The sequence below is a fragment of the Scomber scombrus genome, chromosome 14, assembly GCF_963691925.1.
Source record: "Scomber scombrus chromosome 14, fScoSco1.1, whole genome shotgun sequence".
NCBI lineage: Eukaryota > Metazoa > Chordata > Actinopteri > Scombriformes > Scombridae > Scomber > Scomber scombrus.
Window position 1 is genome coordinate 22692366 of NC_084983.1, and position 9544 is coordinate 22701909.

Consider the following 9544-nt stretch of genomic DNA (forward strand, 5'->3'; position numbering starts at 1 on the left):
TTTAAAATATTTTCCCTGTCTGCATACTACAGCAGAACATCTCCTCCTCTTTTACTGAAGTGAAATGGCATTAAATGGGAAAATCGCGGTTGTGACCGGAGGAGCAATGGGAATAGGAAAAGCAGTGACGGAGATACTTGTGCGAAACGGTGCTCAGGTAAATTTGTGCCTACAATATGTGAGATATTGTTGGTGCCAGCATACGTTCATTGGGCATACAGCATTACAGGCAAATGAACAATCAAACATCTGTTTCTGTGTAGAAAAAAAGGGGAAGAGGAAGTCTGGCATGTGACTGAGCTGTTTTATACTATACTTCTAAGTGTTAGAGGGAACACTGTACTTTTTAAATCTCCTTTAGGCTCTTTAACTTAAAGCCACAGTAAAGTTATTTTGCATAGAGAAATGCTTCTATTTACTACAGCAAAATACTGCATCAATACTGTGTATTGTCTACATTGAGGTCTTGAGGGTTTTGTGAAATGTGATGGGAATTATAGGATTCAGTGTATTTTGTGTGCATGTTTTGGCTTGATCCATACTAGAGATTAAAAGTCAGGATACCTTGATGTACATATTTAAATAATGTGTTTAGCTTGCTCTATGTGTATAGCACATTTCATACAGAGAGTGCAGCTCAAAATGACAGAGCAGATGTCAGAGCATCTAGACAGTCAAATTAAAGAAATAGATTAATCAGAGAAGTAGTGACATAAAAAGAGTAAAAGGTAGATAAAACCAGAATATATGGAGCTACTGGGTGTGCCTCTCTGATATGTGTTAGTAGAAAATTATATCAAGCAGAATCCCAGCCTCTAACAGACCAGCAACAGACTAGCAGCTGTTTAGTTTTTTTTTACAGAGACCCACGAAAAGAGCATTAAAATAGTCAGGTCAACTAGACATAAAAGCATTCATTAGTTTTTCTGTGTCTTCGAAAGTTAAAAATGCAGCATTACTGGTGCACCAGCACAGGAGAGCCACCACAGACCACACATTTAAAAACTCTGGTATAGCCTACTATTAAATACAGAGAAATTTCCCTGGCAGTGATAAGCTTAATCTCCATTGTGTGAACTCGTTTGATAAGGGCTTTAATGTAGTGGACATCCATTTATATGCATATAAAAACTGCCTTGCCCAACACCAGATATGTCATACTTCTCTGAAATATGTTGTAATGACTAATGCAGAATGTTCCTCCAGTAAAGTAAAAGAGAAACCACTAATGTAGAAGCAAAACCAGCAAAGCATCTTCTCAGAAAGACCAATCCGGTAAAACTATTTCTGTTTATTTGGTTGCATGGTAATTAGCTTGCCATGTGGAAATGCTGTGGTCAGCATCACCTTCCCTGATAAGAAGGTTTATGAAGCTGGCTGCTGCTACAGCAAAAGATAAACATCATAATCTTCATGAAGGTAGAATTTACTACAAAGCTACTGAGTTCATCTGATGTGCCTGTGCACTTTATCTGTTCCACTGTGGGATAGTGAGAAACGTCTTCTCGATTCCTTTGTATGCCTTAAGATGTGAAGAAATTGACAATAAAGCCGACTTTGACTTTGACTGATGATCTGTCACATATCCAGGTGGCCTTCCTGGATGTGAATGAAACTGAGGGAAAGAGTTTATCGGAAGACCTCAACAAACAGTACGGGCAAGAGAGGACTCTGTTCCTGAGCTGTAATGTTGAGTCAGAGGAGCAGATCAAAGGTAACACAAACACACTCAAACTTGAAAAACAAAATGTGGTATATGTCAGAAGTACTATAGAGAGGAAAACAGCTGCATTCTAATTTATTAGAATAAACATGCTGATAAACACATGAAGCTAATCAGTCCCACTGTGATCTCAACGACTTTTTGTGAGTTTTCCTTGCAAATACAAGTTCCAGTCAGTGGATGGTTGATACCAGGAAGCTCACAAACTCATGGACATTTTGTCCTGCGTTAAGACTATTAGATGACATTTAATCTCACAAGAACCACACCCTAAGAAGGGATTAGTTAGAGGTATTACATTACATTAATTATAGTTAGTAGTATAGTACAGCAGTCTTAACATATTTAGAGTACTGAACCAAGTTAGCATTGCACTGATTGTTAGATTCACAAAAGACAATTTTTAAAAAGTATCAAAGTGGATGTTTGTATAAGTATACTTTATGTTATTAGTCATCAGAACATTGCCAGAGCACAAGTGTTTGGGTGACTACACTGATAATGCACATTAAAATAAAGCTGAACTGCATTGGCATCAATTTTGATCAATTATATCAACTGTCGGTCTCCAATAACTTCAATAGAAATTATATGAATTGGTTGCAAATTGCCTGAGGGACTGATAACGTGAATAAGTTGTTTTCAGTGCAGGAAATTATTAGTAATCACAATTCCATTTTTTCGGTGACTGATGCCGCACTTGTGAAATGAAAAATGATCTGTGTTATTTTCTGCTTTGAAGCTGCCTTCCAGAAAACTGCTGAAATCTTCGGAGGAATAGACATCATATGCAACAATGCCGGCATTGTGAATGAGAGCGAGTGGGAGAAAACTGTCTCCATAAATCTTGTAAGAAGCAGTAAGAGCGAAAGACTGCACCTGGTTGTGATTATACCTTACTATGTGTTCGGGGCTGCACCACTCCCACAAGAGCATTTAACCTACAACACATGAACTTTTCAGTGTATTTAATGAATTGCTGCTAACAAAAACGCAAACAGGACATGCTAACATTTCTTTAGAAATCGTTGGTGTGTAAGCAAGGATTTGGCAACACTCACATTTAACAAGTTTACATTGCGTTACATTTCCTCATTCGGGACACAAAGGACAGCTGCCAACACCAAAATAAACAGAAAGCACTCTGTGTTGCAGATGGGTGTTATCAGAGGGACTTATCTGGCTCTGGAGCACATGAACAAGTTGACTGGCGGTCGGGGAGGGGTCATTGTCAACACAGCGTCCATGGCAGGTAAAGCTCATGATGGAATGCATGTAGGTTACATTATTCAACAAAAGAAGACAGGACAGTGTACTTTCTGTAAATTCTGAAAATGTAGTCAGTACAGAGACATAACACACGTAAAGAGACCCCCACAGTAAGCTCCTACTAAGATCTGTACACAGCTGATGGCATGACTAGATACACATCTAAAAAGGTTAAGATTATAAAACTTACATACCATTATACAAGATACTTAAAGGTGCAGACATGTATTATTTGGTTTGCAGTTAATTTAACAGTCTGCAGACCAGAGGAGAATAGGTATATAGAGAAGCTATGTCCGGCACAAGTAATACAAGTTTCCTGTAGCATTCCTAATTTAGCAATTGGCAATATGCCGAATATGCCTAATTTGACAATATCTTGGCCCCATCTCTGCAAAGCAATAGTAAGATTTCCACACAGTCACAACACGCAGATGGGACATGTGACAAATGCCAGGTTTCAACATTATTTTGTGTAACAGAGATTTGTTGCATGAAATAAGATAAAATATAGACAGGGACAGACTTTTTTTTTCATCCTTATTTGTCAGGATTTGGACAAATTCAAAGACATATACAAAAAATTAATGGGCCACATTTTGTTTATTTTTTAAAATGTTTTATAGTGTATTAATCCTTTAAGTCTTTATTTCAAGCAAACATACCAAACATTTGATGGTTCCATGTTTTTTATTTTGGTCTTACGTTATTGTAAATAAAGTATACTTTGATGTTTTGGCTTATTTGACAAACAAAACAAGACATTTGATGAAGTCACTTTGTGCTTTAGGATAATGTAATTATTATTTTGCATTGTTTTTTTTAAATGTTTTATAGACCAGACGGTAAAGGAATGAATTGAGAAAATAATCAACAGATTAATTTACAATGAAAATTATCATCAGTCTGAGGCCTAGTTGACTGATATAACTGTCTTACAGGTATTGGCCCTTTACCAAGCTGCCCTGTCTATACAGCCACCAAGCATGGAGTGGTTGGCTTCACTAGAGCCATGGCGGTGAGGACAATTTTCTAGGGTTAGGGTTAGGGTTAAATCCAGGAAGATGAAGGAAAAACATTTGCAGGATATATTTGTCTCAGGTGTTGGTGGAGACCAAGCTAAACGAACTTACATTCGTCAGGTGGACTGAAATATGATTACAATGGGATGCTAATGTTGTTCTGTGTATCATGGATGTTTGAATAGGCAACTGTATGCTAACAACTGTATGCTAACAATTTACCCATGACCATTTAATTAGGTAATGTCAGGGCTGTTTTGTCTGATTATTGTTGAGTTCTCCTGCCCCCAGGTGGCCAGGAAAGAACGGTGTATTAATGTTTGAATGTCACAAACAAACAGAAAAAAGATAATAATAGTCTGACTATTTTTTTTTTTTGTATTGTTTAATGTGACTCTGAACAGTTAAAGCCTAACTGTGTGTCTCTTTTACTAGGCTGCCTCTGCTGTGTCAGGCTATGGTATACGGTTCAATGCCCTTTGCCCAGGATTCGTCCAAACTGACCTCCTTTCTACCATTTCATCCAAATTGGGACTATTCGCCTCCTTGGCTGATGTAACCCAACAAATAGTAGACAAAATTGGGATTCTAACGTGAGTGGTTGCTTGTGTTTAGATATCCCATCAAAGATTGTTCATACTTTTATTGTTAGTCCATGCAAGTTCAGTGAAAACGACAGATTGCCTAACTAAACCCAATTCTAGTCTGAGACATTTAGGGATTGACTGTTAAAGGATAGGTTCACAATTTTTAAAGTCTGTCTTTAAACAATATTCAAGCGCCCAAAAGAACATTGAAACAGTTTTTTCTTACTATAATCACTCCTACGGTTCATACTGACCATTAGAAGATCCCCCTCCAAATTAGCTTTCAGTGTGTGATAGGGTCCAAAATCCACAGTCCTTGTTTTGAGAAAAAAATATTTGAAAGTTTAAGTCCTTTCAGTAAAATATATTCCCTCTTTGTGTCTCGGTGGACAGTGTTTTCCTGCAGCCTCAGTGAAAAGATTGTGATCAAAAGAGGAAATTTGTCATTATTTGATATTTATAATTATTATATATTGCATATATTTACATTATTATTTATTTATTATTATTATTTATTTTTCATATATTTACAATATATATACAGCTGTTGCACAATATGAGTATGAATGTCCTGTGACAACCAGTGACAGGCTCCAGCCCTGAACCCATCATGGCAAAAAATGAATGTTGGGAATGTTTTAAACACGTTCCCAGTTTAACTAGTTTATCTAAACCACTTATTTAGATGTGAAAAATAAAATTTAAAGCCTCAAAAAACCAATTAAAAAAACAGACTTCCTGGTGACATCAGATTAAACATGATTATGTATGACACCTAGTACATATGTATTTACTGAAGCCACTGTATGTTTACATTTCAGTGTATCTGAGGTAGCCGAGTGCCTCCTTGAGCTGGTGACAGATGAGACGAAGAGTGGAGAGGCCCTCATGGTGTTCCCAAAAGGAAAGTCGTACGTGACATTTCCCTCATTCATTCAGTAGCTCTTCAAAATGACAAAACACAACACTGTCATACAGAACCAAACCCTCTGACTGAATTATGTTATTAAAAATGAAATGTCACAGGGAACAAGGAGTATCAGCTAAGTAGTAGTCAATACATTATACATAGAGGGGTCTAAGTTGCAGGCTTTTTACATGTGTATTTTAAGCACCTGTAATACACTTCTTCACTGATGTTTATTCCTTTTGCTCATTGGTCTAATCATAATTCATTGTGAATGATTGCTTCTGCTGCTTACAATAAATGTACATGAATGTCAAACATCTAACAATTCATTAGATCAAGACATATGCTCATATCATAGTTATAATATATGTGTAAACTGAAGTGGAACATCTGAAATATTGTATTGTAATAGTCAAGAAAGATTTTGGTTAGAGTAAGGCAGTAACAATTATCAATTTTCACCTGATCTAAAATCCTCTCAGAATGTAATTATGTGTATTAACCACAAGGTGTCACTATTAGCTGGCAAATTTGTCAATTTTTACTGGAACAGTTCAAGCAAATAGAAAAAAAACCAACACATTTTTGCACTTACCCCTAAGGGTATTTATCCATGCAGATATGTTTTAGTTTTTGTGCTGATGTTTTAAGATATGCACCTCTCAAATATTGACAGCAATCTAAATACAATTGAGGTGAATATCATTTTATTTTGTGTTTATGTTTGACAAACTCAACAGAAACTTGTCTTTCCAGAAATTATGTCCTGATTACTCTGATAATCCAGACTTTAGTGTCAATAGTTTGTGGTTTTTCTTCAGTAGAAAGTAGATAACTGAGAAACCAGGAAAGAAAAGTTTGCTGTTTGTTCTTAAAATGTAATTTGTCAGTGCTCTGGGTGGCGAAATGGTGGCAGTATCATTTTTCTTACTCATTATCATGTTATATCATCATCATATATCATGTTCATGTTATTATTTTGTACTGTACAAATATTTGGACAAATTATATTTCGATGCTTTGGCAATATTGCACTCAAAACTTTCATGCCAATAAAGCCCATTGAATTGCATTAAATATTTATGCCCTTTTTATGACCTCAAAAAGCATATTCAGTTCAGTTCAATTCAATTCAATTCAGTTCAGATATTACAATACCATATGATATACTTTGTAACTGCAGTTACAAGAAACAAACTACATATGAACAAAACAGCACCAGCTGTGTCAATCACAACAATAAATTGCACATAAAATTTTGCACTCACCTCATGGTAAAACACAATGGACATAACACATATTGCACACACCCTATAATAAAACACCATGAGACCATTGCACAATTCCAAAAGCGTCAAGCAGCATTTTTTAAAAGTTTGATAGAAATAGGCACAAATGAGTTTACAGTAGGGGCCTCTGTATCGTCTGCCAGAGGGCAAGAGTTCATATTCTGTGTTGAGTTGAGGATATGTGATGGATTGGTCATTATCCTCTGAGTTTGGCTAAAAACAGACTTCTCATATATTGACTGGAGGGGCTAGTATTCATTCCTCATCCCATATCTGACTAAGCTCTCTAGTACAGCCTGGTAAAATAAAAACATAATCCTGTGGTCCATACATGCAATCTGAGTCTGTGTAAAAAAAATATAGTCTCTGCTGTAGACAAGAACATAAACCTTCTGCCTGAAAGTGTCATCCAAGTGAACGCTGAGATACTTGTACGAGCAAACCTGATTTATGTGTGTATTAGGTATGACCACAGGACTATGAGCCCCTACTGATGCAGGGTTCAAAACCATCTCTTTAACAACATTTAAAATTAGATGATTGGTGTCACACCACTGCACAAAGTTTTCTAGGATGGCTGTTTGAACATGTATTTGTGTATAGTGTGAAAAGAACTGGAGAGCTGACACATTCCTGCATGGCACCTATTTTGATTTATCTGGTTTCTGAAAGGGTCAGTGCTCAAGCACACCTAAATTTGATCTCAGCACCCCTAAAAATAATTGTTTTTTTTTTTCCTTCTAAAAATGATTTTATACGACTTTAATTATTTTGCCCGTCTGTTAAAGATGGGACAAACAATTATGCTACAGGTTCAAATGGTTTTATTTTAACAGTTTTAATGTATTTTGTATAGTTCCGTCATTAATATTGTCTTTTCCTCAGGGTTCATTAAATCTCTTAGGGTCCTCTCTGTAGAAATCTGTGATAGTTTATTCTGAACCATTATTATTATTATTGTCACAGCCCCAGCTGTGACCTCCTGAGTTTCCTTGTTTGTCTGTCTTGTCTCCTCCCCTTGTGCTCCTCCCCTGTTTTTCTGTGTTTCAATTGGCAGAGGCAGGGCTCAGTGGTGGAGGTTTGGCACACCTGAAATTCATCTCAATCAACAGCTGCAGCATAAAGACCTGGTTCACCCTTGCATCCCCTGCCAGATAGTTCCGCTACTCATGTGGTAACGCTTGGCCGAACCTCTAGTGTGTTCTTGTGTCTTTTGCTTGGTGAAGATTATTGCTTTTGTAACCGCTCTCTCCTGTTCCCTATACAGTTTTTGCCTACCCCACCCACTGGTGCCCTGCCTCTGTCCCCTGGATCCCTCTCCCTGTGCACTGCCTTCCCATCTTGGACCTACCTCACCAACCTCCCCTGGAACCCTACCCCAGACCCAGCCACTGCTCCCTCACTGCCCCACTCACCCTGTCATTAAACCCTGCTTTTGAGTTACCTCCTGTGTGTTCGCTTGTCTCTGGTCTGCTCTGGGGTCCTATTATTTCTGGTTGTGACAATTATTATACACATTATTATTATTATCCAGTGAAATGAGAATTTAGCAGGGAGTTTGAACACTTGCAATGTGTATGTCAAATACTCATTAGGAGCTGAGCCCCCCTAAAAGGTCTGATCCTAGAATCGCCCCTGGAAAGGGTGTTGTTGACTCTGATATGCTGACTTCAATTGGTTAAAGAGGAAAATACAGGAGTTTCCTAGTGGTTTAAAAAAGGATTGACACTCATCTGCTTCAGTTTTGAAATGAGCAGATGAGGCTGGAGTGTATTAAAAGCTGAGCAAAAAACAAATACAATTCTTGCAAAGGCTTTGGCGTCTTTTAAGTGCTTGACAGTGAGGTGGGTGAAGCCGGTGATAGCCTCATCAGTGCCCCTCCCCTGCCTATAAACAAATTGGAATGGGTCAAGTGCCAAATTGACCTCTGTCTTGAGCATAGACATGTATTTTTCAAAACTTTTCATAAAACTCGAAGTTAGGGCCACAGGTCTAAAATCATTGTTTTTAGTTGGAGACAGTTTCTTAGCTAGTAGAACTATAATAGAATTTTTCCAAAGGGCAGGAACAGTGTGTAGATCCACAGACTGCTGGAAAATGGGGCATATGTTTGTGACCTCATATATATTCATGACCTCATATGATTGCGCTCTGCAGTGCTGTTAAAAACAAACTTGTGAACAAATCAGATTCCATCTCCTGTAACTTTAACTCAGCATGATCCACTGTTTGTGTCTTCTTCTCCTCTAGTGTTAATACCAGTTAACATACCAGGAAACAGCTGGAATGATCATCAGTGCACGCTTATACCCACAGTCCCCTGCATTTTGGGGACGTTTTGTATAAATGGATAAAAACAGAGAGATGGGATTTCAAGTTTTCATGTATTTATTAAAAGCTTTTAGCAAGTCAGATTGAACAAGTTATAAGACCATGTAGATGACAGATAAGTTAAGTATTTGGAGATTTATTTCAGAATCAATATAATCAGAAGTTTCAGCCCTGTAAAATAGGACAATATTTTAGTTTTTCTACAGGTTTTGGTCAACTGCTCAGCCTCAACCTGACTGGTAAAGGTATATTATTATTTTTTTTTTTTTTGCACACGAAATTCCTTGTTTGCTTTGCTTACATGAAGCACTTTGATTTATTTGATTTAGTACATGAAATCAATGACAAATGCTATATTTTTAATATCAGGTTTCAGTTACAGGGCTTCTGCATGATGATGCTGTAGTTTATCA

At 37.2% G+C, this 9544-nt stretch overlaps 1 protein-coding gene across 2 annotated transcripts; it reads left to right on the top strand.

The window, feature by feature from the left end:
• On the top strand, positions 1 to 8194 carry zgc:56585 (uncharacterized protein LOC393297 homolog). 2 transcript variants are annotated; one of them, XM_062432923.1, is made up of 8 exons: positions 1 to 157; positions 1591 to 1714; positions 2466 to 2572; positions 2879 to 2975; positions 3934 to 4010; positions 4450 to 4607; positions 5423 to 7974; positions 8068 to 8194. In XM_062432923.1, the coding sequence occupies exons 1-7, from the start codon at positions 65 to 67 to the stop codon at positions 5541 to 5543; spliced, it is 777 nt and encodes a 258-aa protein (XP_062288907.1). In that variant the 5' UTR covers positions 1 to 64; the 3' UTR covers positions 5544 to 7974; positions 8068 to 8194. The 2 variants fall into 2 exon arrangements, with proteins under 2 accessions (XP_062288907.1, XP_062288906.1); XM_062432922.1 differs by lacking the exon at positions 8068 to 8194 and having other exon boundaries at positions 5423 to 5662; positions 5706 to 6577.
• The last annotated feature ends 1350 nt before the right edge of the window (positions 8195 to 9544 follow it).